A 17979-nucleotide genomic window follows, 5' to 3' on the forward strand; every position below is an offset into this window, starting at 1 on the left:
ACATAATTTCTTATTGAAGTGAATGAGCAAAGACCATTATTCTGTTCTAAGTAGTGGCAACAATGACCCAAGCTTAGAAAAAGCTTCACATGTTGCAAATTTGATCACAGTATCTCATTTCTTACTGATGACTTTATGTGTGCAAAAACATACCTACTTGATTAACAAAGCAATACCATGTATGTGTATGGCAAACACCACATAAATTACACGGCCATAAATTACACGGCCATATGTTTTGTGTTCCTTAATAAATCGGATTACCAGCGTATCTCAAATACTGAAATATTTGCAACTAGAATGTTGATGCTTGTGAAAACACATCATGGTTAACTAATCTATTTGAATCAAACAGTTTTAAGTACATACAGATACAAAAAAACAACAATTTTTTTGCTCTCATCCCTCGTTATGGACAACATCGAAAAATCTCCACAGAGCTTGCGTAGAGGTAAAAAGCCATAATCATTATCACAGTCTCGTTATTCTAAAATTACTATCCTCAGTCCACTTAATAGCTATCCCCTGTGCAGTTATTTATTTGCTTCATCTATCCCCAGTAAACCTTCAGGTCATCAAAAAGTATGAATATCTCCGAAACAACAAAACATATCGTATTGATATCGTACACAATACTAGATTCTGTAATAACAATAAAATCGCTCTATTCAGTTTTTATTCTTTTTGTTGTTTTATGTTTGAAATCGTACCACATTACTGAACATTTGTGAGCGATCATACACCTTTGAATTGTGCAATTATACCAAGAGAGGAGACACAATTCCATCATAGTCGTATATTGCACAGGATCAAGGTATTCAAAACTCTTCAATTTTGATAAATATATCACCATAATATACAAAAATTAATAGAAAACTTACCATGTGTCAAAATAAAACGCTTATCGATTTATCACTTTTTGTGCTATATCCGGTGTCCATCCCACATTGTTAATATTATCGGAATCACTGCACGCATATCCATGACAACCATGAATTATCGCATATCCATACGCATTTATTTTCACTAAGCACAAAAGAGTTCCAGCAAAAAACACATGTTTACTTAATTATTTTTAACTGAGGTGGGAGAAAAGTATAGCCACTCGTGTAAGATAGGTTCATCCCGACCCTCGCGCAGGATGTTTTGCGGAAACTCGGTAATCCTCGTTTCCGCAAAACACCCTACGCTCAGGTCAGAATGAACCTATCTTACACTCTCAGCCATGGAAGATATTTATAATCTTGGGTATAATGCAAATTTTGCCAAAACAATTGCCAAAGCCTTATAAAATAAATACAATATACTACCAAAAGGATGCAGTCGCAGTTTTTAGACTATCTGCGCATGCGCGCAGGTAGTTTTAAGACCACAAACTCCAAAGAACTTCTTCTATTCATGTCGTTTTAACCCATTTTTTTTGTCTCAAAGCGCAGAATTGCAGAATATACCTTTTTTTAGATCGTTATATTTATCAGATTAATGAGGGTCAAGATGATGGAGGCTCTGGTAGGAAGATAACATATTGATATTCACTCTGAGTTTAGCCCATGATGTTTCAGAAATGATTACCGACCGCAAGTGTCCCATCGCCTGCAGGATTTGTTATTATAACCTGACGTGACCCTGAAGCATGCTTATTTGTAATGGTGCTTTTTTATTTGACTTTTATGAGATAAGAAACAAAAATAATTGTCTAAGTTTAAAATAGTTGTATCTCGGGTTTCGCATTGCTAATGCTTCAAATACTATACATTGTAATTTACCTGCAACACAATAACAAGATACTATTCATTCTATGATTTTAGGCGTTTATATTTCTAATGAGATGTTTTCATTTTTTTGCATAAAAGCTTCGTTCCGGTGTATTCTTGGCATAGTTTTAGACATTAGGGTTTCAATTTATATAAGCACACATGCCCTGATACAACAGTGAGTCATCCATATGTTTGGTGAAGCAAAGTAGTTTGGTTTAAACCTGTTTAACATCCAAAGAGTACCAAGCATTCATAACAGCAGTAGTACTATTTCTACACAGGTACTTACATAAAACATTAATAACATTAAATTTATCAATAAACTTTAAAAAGCACAATCATCAACAGACAAGTTCCGATAATCTAAAAATAGATTCAACTACATTAACTGACAGGTATTCTAAACATAGTTTCTACATACATTAACTGACCACATGTTTGTCCTCACCGCGGGAAAAGTTCTGCATTTTAAAAGGTATTATTGCTAAAGTTGCTCGTAAAAATAAAACCATTTTCCTTAAAGAATTAAAACGTGTAAGTTCATAAAACTTGTCTAACTTATGCTATCTAATCAAAGCACCGAAAAACCTTTAGACGCGATTGAAAAGAGCATTTACTGTAACTTCAAATACATGGGGATACGTCGACTAAAGTGATAAGCTGTGTATTTTGAATGGAATTATTGCTGAAGTTGTCTGTAAAAAAAAGATTTTCCCTAAACAAAACGTGCATGTTAATAAAAGGAAATGATATATATATGATATATTGTATTTTCTTATTGTATGATATTTAAACAAAGCAACAAAAAACCTTTAGAAACGCTTGAAATGGGGCATGCATTGTAACAATAAATACATGGGGATAGGGGATTACGACAATTGAAGTGACATTTACAAAAACAAAATGACACAAGACGCCATAAAGTTATAGGTATGTTTGTTTCCTCACCCAGTGTGGGCACAAGCGCTCTCGGTACATTTTTCACTTTTATTTATGTTCAAATAAAATTTGCAACTCTCACATATTTGCCCGCAGATAGTCTTTCAGCGCCTCGGGCTTTGATTTAAGCTGAATTCCTAGCATCCTATACACGGTGTTAAAGTTTCTATTGGAAATAACCTTCAAGACCTTCTTGCCATACATAATATGAGGGTTAATTTCAGCTATTTGATACAAATCATGGAATATCATGATGCTCTACCAACTTAAATACTACTGTTTTATTTCTGTGTTACATTTGTTTACTTTAAGACAACATTAAAATGTTGGCCTTTATGCAACAGTTACATGACAAGCCTAGAGCTTATAATTGTAGATGTTTTCATTCCAGAATCTGTTATATTGATACATGTACAGTTGAACACCGTCAACCCGAAATCGTAGGGACCCAAAAAATTATTTTGGAATAGCGATATTTCGGATTAACAATTTTCGGAAAATGACAGCGTTCGCGAATTATAGATGACGTGAAATACTAAGTCGTGAAGATTGTCAGCTACACATTACCAATACGTTACATTTGGTTTGAGTGATCTTTCGTATAAAAAAATATTTGTTGATTTATTGTTTAATAAATGACAAATAATTTGTTATTATACTTATTTATTAAAACAACATAAAATATTTAAAGCAAAATGACAGCACATGTATGTATTCGGAACATAGCACGGTTTATAAAAAGCATGTTTAAAATTTATAGCACTGAAATTACCCGTTGTTTACTCAGTATCATTCGGTGTATTTGTTGAAGAATGATGTGATGTCTCGCTGCACTCTGTTGATTCCATTGATGTGTTTCTTAGTCACGTATCCATCCAGTTTGTTTATGAAGTCATACACTACACCACCAAAAATAATCGCTCATTTTCTGACATCGATGTTTGTAACATACGCGTGCTCAATGTCATTCTTTAACAAGCGTTAATTGTGCTCTATTGACACCTCAAGCCAATGCCCGAATGCATTCGCAGTATGATGTGAAAAACTATGACATGATCCGAGTTCGAAATAAGAATTGATAAATAGGTGTGAAATACCAAATCGGGAACGTAATTTTTACTTCCGAATAGCGATTATTTTGGACTATTGATTTTGGATTAAAGATTAAACATTTAGTTAAACAAAGAAGGAGTTAAATGGGGACCAAAAATAATTTCGAAATAGCGATAATTTCGGATAAACGGTGTTCGGAATAGCGATGTTCAACTGTTGTTTGCTGTATAAAATATTCAATTGTTTAACTACAATAAGTGAGTAATAAATTATTACTCTGAAATTATTTGTATTATGATCATAGGATGGAATAATTCATCATGATTTTCATTTCAATCATTAGTAACGGTACCATCTACGACATCTCCTCCAGGTAAATATATATGAATACCGGTATTATGTTACTGTGAAATCATTTATATTCGTTGGCATGAAATTTCGTGGTTAGCCGAAAAATTACAATTTCGTGGGTACTTGAATTCGTGGTTTTTCATTTTTGAAAAAAAATATTCGAAACTGCGATCGTCTCCATAATCTCCACGCGCTGGCCCGTGATTTCCGTCACTCGGTTTATGACACTCGCTAAAGTGGTATGACATGCCAATTAGTGCATATATATACTCTGTCAAATATCCATTTAATTCGTAATTAAGGTCCTAGAAGAAGTTGTACGCTGATTATAAATACAGATAGGCGAAGCCATTGAATGCCTATTAAGAATTTTGCATACTGTGAAAACACCGAGAAGGTCACTCAACCCACGAAAACCACGAACATTAATGCCCCACGAACATTAATGATTTCACAGTATATTATAAGAAGGAAATTCTCCCTGTGTCTCCCAGTGTAAAATAGGCTTACACTCTTACTATAAATCCTTTCCTTAACTGGATTGTGCCAACAAATATGTGACCTCATACTGCAGCCAGTCAGTGCCTAAAAGCTTTTGCCCTTGTGTGTCAATACTGGTATAAATGTTTTAAAGCTATTCAATATATTTATAACACAGCATATAAAAGTATGCAGTAGCCTTAAGTACACTTAAAGTCTAGACTTATTTTGGCTTATTTGAATACTTCTAAATAAGAGTTTTATCAAAGAACATATTCACTTAGCTGTAATCATGAACAGTTCATAATTTATATGGTCTGAAATGCTATTGTTTTGCATCAATCCTTATGTGATTTTTGCTTCATCCTGCATAGTGCTTTACTATATCCCACTGGTGCGAAACAGTGGCTCCAGCTCTTTTTGGAGCTGTGTATAAAAAAGAGCCAATGACACTTCCGAGCTAGAGCAAAAGAACGGATATCATCGTAAAACGTAAGTATGACTGGAGCCACTGTTTCGCATCCGTGTATCCATGTACATATATCTTATATATTCTTAAGCTTGTTCTAACAAAACCCAGGTTGTTCAATGACAGTTTCCCTCTTTCATATAAGTTTTATCAGCAAATACATGAGCATTTTAACTTATATCAGGGGTCAACACTAACTTGATTTCCCTTGGATAGTAAAGAGACACCAAGAATTGAAATACCTCTATGAAATTCGGTGTCCTCAGGATTCTGGGACACTGTTAGTGTTGACACTGAATGTATCTATCTATCCATCTATCTTCCATTAATGTCAAACCCCTACTGGGGACCTAGACATTTCCGCGTCCAGCTGCAATAATGTTAGTAAGAGTTGTGAAAGTAACAGTACTTTTTAGCTCGACTATTCGAAGAATAGGTGGGCTATTCTACTCGCCCCAGCGTCGGCGGCGGCGTCCGGTTAAAGTTTTAGGGCAAGTTGGGATTTTCACTTATAAGTCCAATACCCTACATTCAATTGACTTAGTACTTCACACAGTTGTTCAGGGCCATCACATGATGAGGTTAGATAACTCCATATTATTCTTTACCCAGATTATGGCCCAGGATTGACTATGAAACTTAGGTTAAAGTTTTAGGGCAAGTTGGAATATTTATTATTATGCCCCTCTTCGAAGAAGAGGGGTATATTGCTTTGCACAGGCATGTCGGTATGTCGGTCGGTCGGTCCGTCGGTAGACCAAAGCTTGTCCGAGTGATAACTCAACAATCCCTGGATGTATGGTCATCAAACTTCACATGAAGGTTGGGCCTGACCAGTAGATGACCCCTATTGATTTTGGGGGTCATCGGGTCAAAGGTCAAGGTCACAGTGACCTTTAATGGTAAAATAATTTTAAAGCTTGTCCGAGTGATAACTCAACAATGCCTGCACCCATGGCCCTCAAACTTGACATGGAGGTTGGGCCTGACCAGTAGTTGACCCCTATTGTTTTGGGGGGTCATCAGGCCAAAGGTCAAGGTCACAGTGACCTTGAATGGTAAAAGGTTGTCCCAGTGAAAACGTGACAATGCCTGCACCCATGGCCCTCAAACTTGACTTGGAGGTTGGGCCTGACCAGTAGCTGACCCCTATTGTTTTTTGGGCTCAATGGGTCAAAGGTCAAGGTCACAGTGACCTTTAATGGTAAAAGGTTGTTCATGTGATAACTCAACAATGCCTGCACCTGTGGCCCTCAAACTTGACATTTAGGTTTCTGGTGACCAGCTGATGACTCTGGATTTTGAGTTCATAGAGTCAAAGGTCATGACGGTCATAACACACTTTATCCTCACACTTTAATGGTCATAATCTTAAAACAGCAACAAATCAGCTGTCATTTCTATCCATGCATATTTCATTCAATTGTCCATATAATCCTGACAACATGGCGCTCAGGGGGGGCATAATGTTTGACAAACATCTCTTGTTAATAACTTCTTTATCCTTTGTTCAATTGACTTAATACTTCACACAGTTGTTCAGGACCATCACACAATGAGGTTACATAACTCCATATTATCCTAAATACAAGTTATGGCCCCTGATTGACTTAGGTTAAAGTTTTAGGGCAAGTTGGGATTTTCTCTTTAAACTCCAATACCATTCATTCAATTGACTTAATACTTCACACAGATGTTCAGAGCCATCACATAATGAGGTTAGATAACTCCATATTATCTTTTATACAAATTATGGCCCCTGACTGACTATGGAACTTAGGTTAAAGTTTAAGGGCAGGTTGGGATATTGTTTAATAACTTCTATACCCTTCATTCAATTGACTTAATACTTCACACAATTGTTCAGGACCATCACACAATGAGGTTACATAACTCCATATCCTTAATACAAGTTATGGTTCCTGATTGACTTAGGTTAAAGTTTTAGGCAAGTAAAAGTTAAGGGCAAGTTGGGATTTTAATAAAAAAACTTCTATACCGTTCATAAAATGCACTTAATAAAATTCAAAATTATTTACGACCATCTTACAACAAGAAACATAACTCCGTTTTAAGCCTAAATACAAATTATGGCCCTTGAATTTTTTTTTTTTATTTTTTTTTTTTTATTTCCTTTGAAAGGCATATTTGTACAATCTTAACCGCATTTTCATAATGGGAAATCAAGTTATTTGAATGACTTGCGTCATTGTTTGGGCGGGCTGGTGGGAGGGCAGCATCAAAGTCACCTTATGTATCGAATAATTTTAGTTAGGTTTGACATAAAGAGACCAAACTTGGTATTATTACATCGTTATTTTATTCTAAGTCAAAGCGGCGTAGTCGAGCGCTCTGTCTTACGACGGCTCTTGTTAAAAACAAAGTTCAAATAAGGAGGTACAGGTGAGGTTTAAAAAGTAAAAATAGTTTTGATAGTTCCCTATGGCGAGACATGTTCAATCTGGCATACTGTTATACTTTTACTAATAACAATACACTGAAACTATAGGGACAAGCCCAGCAGTCAAGCATTCAAAGACAACCTACACACATGTATTTAAACCAAAGAAAGCATCTTAAATTGTTTACAAAATTATACTGCAACTATCACTTTTGGATACCTTCAAAATGTCTTCAGTTTGTCTTTCTTTCATGGCTTGAAAAGTATCAGCTGTAACTGATCAGATAGTAATGTGATTACATGAGTTGGCTTTAAACCTATTTGTTAGAACCCTTTACAGCAGTTCACCCAAGATATAATAAAACTTTTCTATACTACAAATTTATATGCTCAATTATAGAGGGATATAATACAAGTTGATACATTCAGTTTTCTTGTATTTTTATGTTGTCACACTAAGATTATCCTTATTTACTGCTTATTTGTTTTTGCATTATCAAGTTTATCCTGGGTGGACATTTTTACTCCAGATATAGTAAAAGAACAACCATGTAAACCAATGTTGCTGGTCTACCTATTTGCGTGGCATGTACCCTAGACCCTTGCATGTATGTTTGTCTGCCAGAAAGTTTACATTTATGTGGTAAGCTCAGAACACATTGGCTTATGCTCCTTGTTTGTTTATACCTCCAAACCAATTCCTTTATTCTTATATTGTAACCAGTCAAGATATTAACATGTTTGACATACACAATTATAATGCACATGTGTATAGCATTGTTATGCTCCCACTTAATCACGGTGCATATCCATATCGGTACCCTCTTTGCGGAATCTATTGAAACGGTACCCTCTTTGCACATGCCCCGGTCATTCTCTGCTGAAAACAAATCGGCGATGGACAACAAGCCAGTAAATGTTCATTCAACTGATGAAAGGAGGTATGTCATGTGCAAAAGAAGTATACCACGGAACTCTAGAATGTTAAAGCCATGTCTGTTTTAGTAATGTGCCCATTTTTCAATTACTGCAACTCTACAATAAGCTACACAATATTGATATGTCTTGCCTCGCCCACCGCCTCTGCATATTCTGCGGGCTTAAATGAACCACTGGTTTGATTATGTACACCCCATTACATGTATTCATTTATATATCATATTCATACAAATGGCAATTTAAAGTCTAAAATATGTGTAAATTCATAAAAACACCCTACTTTCGGTTTTGCAGCGGCACGGGATACCTCTTTGCTATTGATTGTTTATATTACAGGTACCATCTCTCTCATTTTTTAAAGCAATGGAGAATGTTTGACTTTTTAATTTTGATCCTATATATATCCTATTGATATATATATCGGCGTTCTCTGTCACATATTAAACGATCAACGCAAAAATACGATAACAAAGTAAAAACATGTTACTTAACTCGATACAGTGCTACAAGGGTACCTGGGAGAGAGGGTACCTGTGATATAAACAATCAGGTAATCAGGTAATATTGTTGGGATGAAAATGTTGTGCATCTTGGGTGTTGTTTGTAGCTGCCCATAGTTAGGAGAGTTATGGCCCTTGAATTAGCAAAAATTAACATTTTTATCCCTGCCTTGAAAAGGCAGGGAGATATAGTAATGGTAGGTGCGATTCCGTGCGTGCGTGTGTGCTTCCGTCCCACATTCATTTCTTTGCATCTCCTCTTACATTTCTCATGCAATTTCTACCAAACTTTCACAGCTTGATGATCATAAAGTGAAACAGTGCATATTGTCCGGCTTTCTCGATTCGACCATTTTTGAAGGAGTTATTGCCCTTTGCTTATTTTACATTTAAAATTGGTTTCTTCGCAACTCCTCTTACGTTTTGCATGTGATATCTACCAAACTTTCACAGATTGATGATCATAAAGTGAAGCAACGCATATTGTCGGGCTTTCCTGATTCAACCATTTTTGAAAGAGTTATTGCCCTTTGCTTATTTTACATTTAAAATTGGTTTATTCGCAACTCCTCTTACGTTTTTCATGCGATTTCTACCAAACTTTCACAGATTGATTATAAAGTGACGCAGCCAATATTGTCGGGCTTTTCTGATTCAACCATTTTTGAAAGAGTTATTGCCCTTTGCTTATTTTACATTTAAAATTGGTTTCTTCGCAACTCCTCTTACATTTTTCATGCGATTTCTACCAAACTTTCACAGATTGATGATCATAAAGTGAAGCAGCGCATATTGTCGGGTTTTTCCGATTCGACCATTTTTGAAAGAGTTATTGCCCTTTGCTTATTTTACATTTAAATTTGGTTTCTTCGCAACTACTCTTACTTTTTTCATGCGATTTCTACCAAACTTTCACAGATTGATGATCATAAAGTGAAACAGCGCATATTGTCTGGCTTTTGCGATTTGACCATTTTTGAAGGAGTTATTGCCCTTTGCTTATTTTACATTTAAAATTGGTTTCTTCGCAACTCCTCTTATGTTTTTCATGCGATTTCTACCAAACTTTCAAAGATTGATGACTATATAGTGACGCAGTGCATATTGTCAGGCTTTTGCAATTCAACCATTTTTGAAAGAGTTATTGCCCTTTTTCATGCGATTTCTACCAAACTTTCACAGATTGATGATCATAAAGTGAAGCAGCGCATATTGTCGGGTTTTTCCGATTCGACCATTTTTGAAAGAGTTATTGCCCTTTGCTTATTTTACATTTAAATTTGGTTTCTTCGCAACTACTCTTACTTTTTTCATGCGATTTCTACCAAACTTTCACAGATTGATGATCATAAAGTGAAACAGCGCATATTGTCTGGCTTTTGCGATTTGACCATTTTTTAAAGAGTTATTGCCCTTTGCTTATTTTACATTTAAAATTGGTTTCTTCGCAACTCCTCTTATGTTTTTCATGCGATTTCTACCAAACTTTCAAAGATTGATGACTATATAGTGACGCAGTGCATATTGTCGGGCTTTTGCAATTCAACCATTTTTGAAAGAGTTATTGCCCTTTTTCATGCGATTTCTACCAAACTTTCACAGATTGATGATCATAAAGTGAAGCAGCGCATATTGTCGGGTTTTTCCGATTCGACCATTTTTGAAAGAGTTATTGCCCTTTGCTTATTTTACATTTAAATTTGGTTTCTTCGCAACTACTCTTACTTTTTTCATGCGATTTCTACCAAACTTTCACAGATTGATGATCATAAAGTGAAACAGCGCATATTGTCTGGCTTTTGCGATTTGACCATTTTTTAAAGAGTTATTACCCTTTGCTTATTTTACATTTAAAATTGGTTTCTTCGCAACTCCTCTTATGTTTTTCATGCGATTTCTACCAAACTTTCAAAGATTGATGACTATATAGTGACGCAGTGCATATTGTCAGGCTTTTGCAATTCAACCATTTTTGAAAGAGTTATTGCCCTTTGCTTATTTTACATTTAAAATTGGTTTCTTTGCAACTCCTCTTACGTTTTTCATGTGATTTCCACCAAACTTTCAAAGATTGATGACTATATAGTGACGCAGTGCATATTGTCAGGCTTTTGCAATTCAACCATTTTTGAAAGAGTTATTGCCCTTTGTTTATTTTACATTTAAAATTGGTTTCCTCGCAACTCCTCTTAAGTTTTTCATGCGATTTCCACCAAACTTTCACAGATTGATGACTATATAGTGACGCAGTGCAAATTGTCTGGCTTTCGCGATTTGACCATTTTTGAAAGAGTTATTGCCATTTTTTTACATTTAAAATTGTTTTTTTCGCAACTCCTCTTACGTTTTTCATGGGATTTCTACCAAACTTTCACAGATTGATGATCATAAAGTGAAACAGCGCATATTGTCTGGCTTTTGCGATTTGATCATTTTTGAAAGAGTTATTGCCCTTTCTTTATTTTACATTTAAAATTGGTTTCTTCGCAACTCATCTTACGTTTATGACTATATAGTGATGCAGCGCATATTGTCAGGCTTTTGCAATTTGAACTTTTTTGAAACAGTTATTTCCCTTTCTTAATTTTACGCATTTCTTATGTTCCTGAGAAACTACCCTTACCATTGATTGGCTATGTTACAAAAAATGCCCTCATGAGGCAGGGGATATAGCTGTCTGTGACCGCTCTTGTCAAATTATGGTCCTTGCATTTGATGCTAGTCAAAGTTCTATTAACATGTTTAACAAGTGGATGGAGCTTCATGTTTGCAGCTCTAAATACTCCAACTTCTTTACAGTGCATTTGTCAACATTTTAATTGCAAATATGGGTGACCAAGCAGATTTCTATGGATAGATATTCATTTTGGTTGAAAATAGAGAAGAAATGATGTGAACATTTCCTGTGTCTTGTCAGGCAAGTAGGTGCATCCGTGTCCTATGTACACAATTCTAGTTATACTTAAGTACCGTATTTTCTCGACTATAAAACGTGAAAAATTTGGTCCTGATTTTGAACCTTAAAGTAGGGGACCCGGCCCGTCTTATAGGCGAGTCTATATGAATTTCATAAAGAATAGGTTCAAAATCAGGAATATTCAACATAAGGTATTCAACTGACTGATTTATTGTCTGTGGATGACACCCCAATAAAAGTGACACGATCACACCCATCGGATAAAGACAACCATAGATCTGCTTTGTTTCGCTATGATGAACACTCAATATAACACATTTTATCGGTCCAAACATGTTGTTTTCACAGGAGACATATTTTGTTACCTAAAAAATAAAAATATTTTGACATATTTTTTTTTTTAAATGCATTGTTATTTTTTTTATGTCGTAAATAAAACTTACTTTTTCCTAACTATAAGGCTTTGCATATATCATGCACATGCATGTAACTAGCAGATTTCAATACATATTTCATTAATCGTTACATTAATTTATCCGCAAATATCAATGGTTATTATCCCCCGCCTATGAAATAGGGAGGGGGATATTGAAATGGCGTTGTCCGTCCGTCCTTCCGTCCGTCCCTCCGTCTTTCATTCCGTCTGTCTATCCTTCCGTCTGTCCGTCCGTCACCTGCGTTTTCTCAGTAACTAGCAGGTATAATTTTATGAAACTTAAAATAAATATGAACCACTATACTGGAATGATGCCCGTCCCATAAAAAAATTGATTGGTCAATTGTCCTTGGAGTTATTGCCCTTGATTTTTTGAAAAATGCACATTCACAGCCATTTCTCAGTCACTAGCTGGCAGAATTTCATGAAACTTAAAATAAATATGAATTACTATACTGGGATGATGCCTGTTCATTTTTCTTTTGGATTGGTCAATTGTACTTGGAGTTATTGCCCTTGATTTTTTGAAAAACTCTCATTTACAGCCATTTCTCAGTAACTAGTTGGTAGAAATTCTTGAAACTTGAAATAAATATGAACCAACATACTGCGATGATGCCTGTTTATTTATATTTTGGATTGTGTAATTTCTATATGAGTTATTTGCCCTTGATTTATTAAAAGATCCATGTTTGCAGCCTTTTCTATGCAACTAGCTGGTAGAATTTCATGACACTTGAAATAAATAGGAACCAACATACTGTGATGATGCCTGTCTATTTTTCTTTTGGATTGGTCAATTTTCCTTAGAGTTATTGCCCTTGATTTATTAAAAAATCATTGTTTGCAGCCGTTTCTCAATAAAACCAATGTGCTTATCTTATTCTTTCTGAGATTTTTTTTAACCTTCAAGCACAAACGAGCCATCAAGCACAAACAAGCCATCGTTGGCGGGGGATATCTTTTCACTGAAAATGCTTGTTTATTACTCAAAATTTAAGTCCCATCAACTGCAATCCAAACAAATACTTGCGAAAATATAACTCATTAACACATGTAATGGAATTTGTTCTGTTTGTTGGCTGCAGATCAAAAAGTACAATTTGTGACATCACAGCACAGCTGTGTAAAGATCAAAGATGCACTGCAATGGTTTGTATTTAAATAGGTCAATCAAATACTGTATGAACCCACTTAAATCCCAAAATTGGGTCTAGGCTGGTTCAAACATACCGTACCGTCGGTAAATAAAAATCAATAATCACAAGCAAATGAACAAATTTAGTTGATATTTGACTGTTAATCTTGAACATTATCACAGACTTGGAGATTTTCAAGTGCTGAATTTGCTTTAAAAATCTACCCCGTCTTATAAACGAGTCGAGACAAAAACACCAGATTTCATGGGCAAAGTAGGGGGTCGTCTTATAAGCGGATTGCCTTATAGTTGGGAAAATACGGTAAATGTCTTTTAATCATTTAAAAAAAGGGTTCTTTTCAAACAGAGACATATTCCAATCACAAAACTTATGTTACCAGAGACAATATGATTATTATGTATTGAGCCCCAATCTCTGATTATAAAAATTGGTAAATGGTATGACAAACAATCCAATGAATATTGGCAGCGCCTTATTGTAATTTTGTTATCCTTCAATCAAATTGGCTATGTCACACAGGAATGAAAAATTACATTATGTGTGATTTTGTGGTGATATTCAGATTCAAAGATCATCACATTATCTCCTATGTCTTGCGTGTAAATTCTGAAAGAAAAAGTAAAATTTATTTAGTAATAGCATCCGCTACAGGACTTCTTAAAATTATACAAAAAAGTCATGAGCACTTCTTGCTCGTGTATTATTTTAAACATTGAGGGTAGAGTGGTCCACACAATGCTTAAATTAAAAGAAATGTTTGGGAAATACAAAACGAAATTCCAAACTGGATCACTGACTCACTATATGCTAATGGTAGATAAGTTGGCGGAGCATAAAGCGCTTTGCAAACAGTACCTGAGAAGTTGCCGGAAATGACTGGAGAAAGAACAAGGGAATACCGAACATTTTCAAATGAAAATTCACCTTAAGAAATTCAGCTCTCATTTCTAAAATAAATGTGATGCAAGTATTTCCAAATGAAAAATAATCAATGTAGCTTACCGGTAGTGAAAAATCGCAGGTTGGTTCTAATTGCTCATGTTTTTGTAATAAGCACTTTTTTGTGTATGACAATATTAAGTGTGGCAAATCATTCGGAGAGTTTAAACTAAGATATCAAGAGCTTGAACCCTTCAGCAAATGTTAATATTTGCTCACCAATATTGTTTTTTTGAGACCACAATTTTCATATTGAAGCGAAAAAAAGCTTTGTTGTTGCCTGATTGATTGATTGACATTATCACATGATGTTATCAATGTATGGTTAACATGTTAAAATATCTATTGCTATCGGGGGGCACAAAAAATGAGAAAAAAAACAACTTCTCTAGTCATTTGAATATACATACAAAAAATAAGTTTACATCAATAAAACATAATGGGACTTTCATGTTTTTATTGAAAATAACCTTCAAGACCTTAATTCTTGCCATAATATGAGGGTTAATTTTAGCTATTTGATACAAATCATGGAATATCATGATGCTCTACCAACTTAAATACTACTGTTTTATTTTTGTGATACATTTGTTTACTTTAAGACAACATTAAAATGTTGGCCTTTATGCAGCAGTTACATGACAAGCCTAGAGCTTATAATTGTAGATGTTTTCATTCCAGAATCTGTTATATTGATACATGTAGTTTGCTATATAAAATTAAGTTGTTTAGCTAATAAGTGGTAAGTTTTTTTTAATGAATGGTGGAATAATTCATCATGATTTTGATTTCAATCAGTGGTAACAGTACCATCTACAACATCTCCTCCAGGTAAATATTAATTCCCTGTATGTTATATTATAAGAAGGAAAATTCTCCCTTAGTCTCCCAGTGTAAAATAGGCTCACACTCTTACTATAAATCCTTTCCTTAACTGGATTGTGCCAACAAATATGTGACCTCATACTGCAGCCAGTCAGTGCTTAAAAGCTTTTTCCCCCGTTGTGTTTCAATACTGATAAATGGATGCCATGTAAAATGAACAGTTGTCTCCTTAATAGACACGTTGTGTATATTCCTGTCTTAATTTTATTGTGTCCCTCTGGGACACCTGACTGTGAAATCTGGTGTCCCTAGGATCCTTTGACACCATTAGTGTCAAATGCTGAATATGTTATACACTTACTAATAACAATACACGAAAACTACAGGGACAATTAAGCTCAGTAGCCAAACATTCAAAGATGACCTATTTAAACCAAAGGAAGCATCTCTTCTTCTTTTTTATGCCTCTCTTTGAAGAAGAGGGTTATATTGCTTTGCACATGTCGGTCGGTCGGTAGGCCAAAGCCTGTCTGAGTGATAACTCAACAATTCCTGGATCTATTGTCGTCAAACTTGACAGGAAGCTTGGGCTTGACCAGTATATGACCCCTATTGATTTTAGGGATTGTTGGGTCAAAAGTCAAGGTCACAGTGACCTTAAATGCTAAAAGGTTGTCCGAGTGATAACTCAACAATGCCTGCACCCATGGCCCTCAAACTTAACATTTAGGTTGGGGTGACCAGTAGATGACTCCAATGGATTTTGAGGTCACAGAGTCAAAGGTCAGGGCCACAACTCATATTGGTCATTAAATTACCTGATATTGATTATTAAAATTATGTCATATTTGCTTATGTTCTGCTGCTTGGAGGATACAATATGTTTATCTGCAAATATCAGTCATCATCTGAACATGATTAAAAACTGTACCTACTATCTTCACAATTTGAATGGTCATTATCCTAAAACTGCCACTAAGGCATCCAATGTCAATGACAAATCAGCAGTCATTTTGGTCCATGCATATTTCATTCAATTGTTCAAATATTCTTGACAACATGGTGCTCAGGGGGGCATAATGTTAGTAATGGTTTAAGCCATAAAACATTAATTTTCGAACGGAAATATTAAGTCTGCGATCTGATCTTTTGTCAGCAATCTTATATCATTGGTTTGCAGATATTTATGCAAAAAAAGTTCACCATTAGAACCCTTTACAACAGTTCACCCAAACTTTTATATAATATGCTCAACTATAGATTGATAAAATTCAAGTCTTCAGTAACACACGGTGGAGAACCCATGTTCCATGCTCAGCTCTTATCTAGATGTTCAAGTCTTAGTCCTAGCCTGTAAGTTGGTAATATAGTTTGCTCTCATTCCTCCTTGCTGTTTCCCATCTAACTCCGAGCCTCCATCATCCTAAAATGTCCGTGTACTTTATCAATTTGGTTTTAGTTCATTTTCACCTTTGAAATAACTATAAGAAGTTCAACAATACACGCTGAAAACTTTAAAATACATAAATTTGCTTAAAATAATATTTGTGTATGAATTATTTACGGCTTACATGAAGTTAAGCGATAGATTTGTCAAAAGCCGTGTACTTTGCCTTAGATTTCAACTCTGAGAAATCAGTTGGTCAAGATTTTCAGGAAAACTTTAGAATATTAGAGAGTTCTTTATTACCGTGGATAGAGCTTTTAAATGCGGGGTTTATGGTCTTTATTTCACAAAAATTCTCCAAATATTAAGAAAGTTATCTTTAAAAATCTTACCTGAATCGAGACTTGTTGACATTTGTTGCCCTGCACTTTACCAAATAAGTCACGTGGGTTCTCCACCGTGATACATTTCACAGTCTACTTGTAATGTTTTCATAATCCTTATTTGCTTTGCATGTACCCTTTACCCTTGTATGTATGTTTGTCTGCCAGAAAGTTTACCTATTTGTGGTTAGCTGAGAACACATAGGCTTATGCCCCTTGATTGTCCATACCTCCAAACCAATTATTTTATCCTTGGACATACATGCCATATTTTCTGGAGACCATTCAGGGGGATTTGTTCAAAAGGCTGAAAATTCAGGGGGATTTTGGTTGTATTCAGGGGGATTTTTTTAGCAGGTCTAAGTTGGCGAAATTTTAAAGTATTTTTAGACGCAAGTATGAAAAAATATATCCACATATCGTTTGCTGTGAAAACTTCTTAACTTTTTCATTATACAGAATTATTTTATTTCATGATTTATCATATTCTTATGATACACTGTCATGTCATACTGTAATGCACTTGCAGAACAAAATATATCATTGGAAAAATATGTTTTCGAGACAATTAAATTAAATTTACCTTCCTCCAAAGTCTTTTAAAAAATTGTGCTTAATTCTATCAGCGTAATGACTTTCAGACAATAAGAGAATAGAATAGATATTATTAATTTCTTCCTTCCAAAATAGTAATATTTCTTTGCCTTTGATAATTACTACAAATTAATTGATCACTTGTTGTAAAAGTTTCCTTTTGGCATTTCACCCTTGTGGAGTTGTTTCTTTACATTAAGTTTCACTCACATACTGTGGTTTCACTTACTTTGTCATAATTGCCTGAGGTAAAATTTCTAAAAAAAAAAAAAAAAAAAAAAAAAAAAAATTTTTTTTTTTTTTTCTAAATTCCGGGGGATTTTTATCTCCCTCCGGGAGACCGGGGGATGGATCGAAATTCCGGGGGATTTTTCCTCCCGCCGGGGGAAATGGCATGTATGTCCTTGGATCGTAAGCAGTGAAGTTATTCAGTACAGTACACTCAACAA

The 17979-nt window shown here is 35.0% G+C and overlaps 1 protein-coding gene across 8 annotated transcripts in view; it reads left to right on the forward strand.

Annotated features, from left to right (window-relative positions):
* LOC128234262 (mucin-5AC-like) overlaps positions 1 to 17979 on the forward strand; it is a 141779-nt gene that overhangs the window by 80512 nt on the left and 43288 nt on the right. For 5 of the 8 annotated variants that reach the window (XM_052948383.1, XM_052948387.1, XM_052948389.1 and 2 more), the window contains exons 5-6: positions 4093 to 4122; positions 15140 to 15172. The exons of 1 other annotated variant lie outside the window; for it this stretch is intronic. In XM_052948383.1, coding sequence (XP_052804343.1) covers positions 4093 to 4122; positions 15140 to 15172 — 63 coding nt within the window. The remainder of the gene's footprint in view (positions 1 to 4092; positions 4123 to 15139; positions 15173 to 17979) is intronic. 2 more of the 8 variants (XM_052948384.1, XM_052948385.1) reach the window with 1 other exon arrangement.

This window comes from Mya arenaria, chromosome 5 (assembly GCF_026914265.1).
Source record: "Mya arenaria isolate MELC-2E11 chromosome 5, ASM2691426v1".
NCBI classification, from domain to species: domain Eukaryota; kingdom Metazoa; phylum Mollusca; class Bivalvia; order Myida; family Myidae; genus Mya; species Mya arenaria.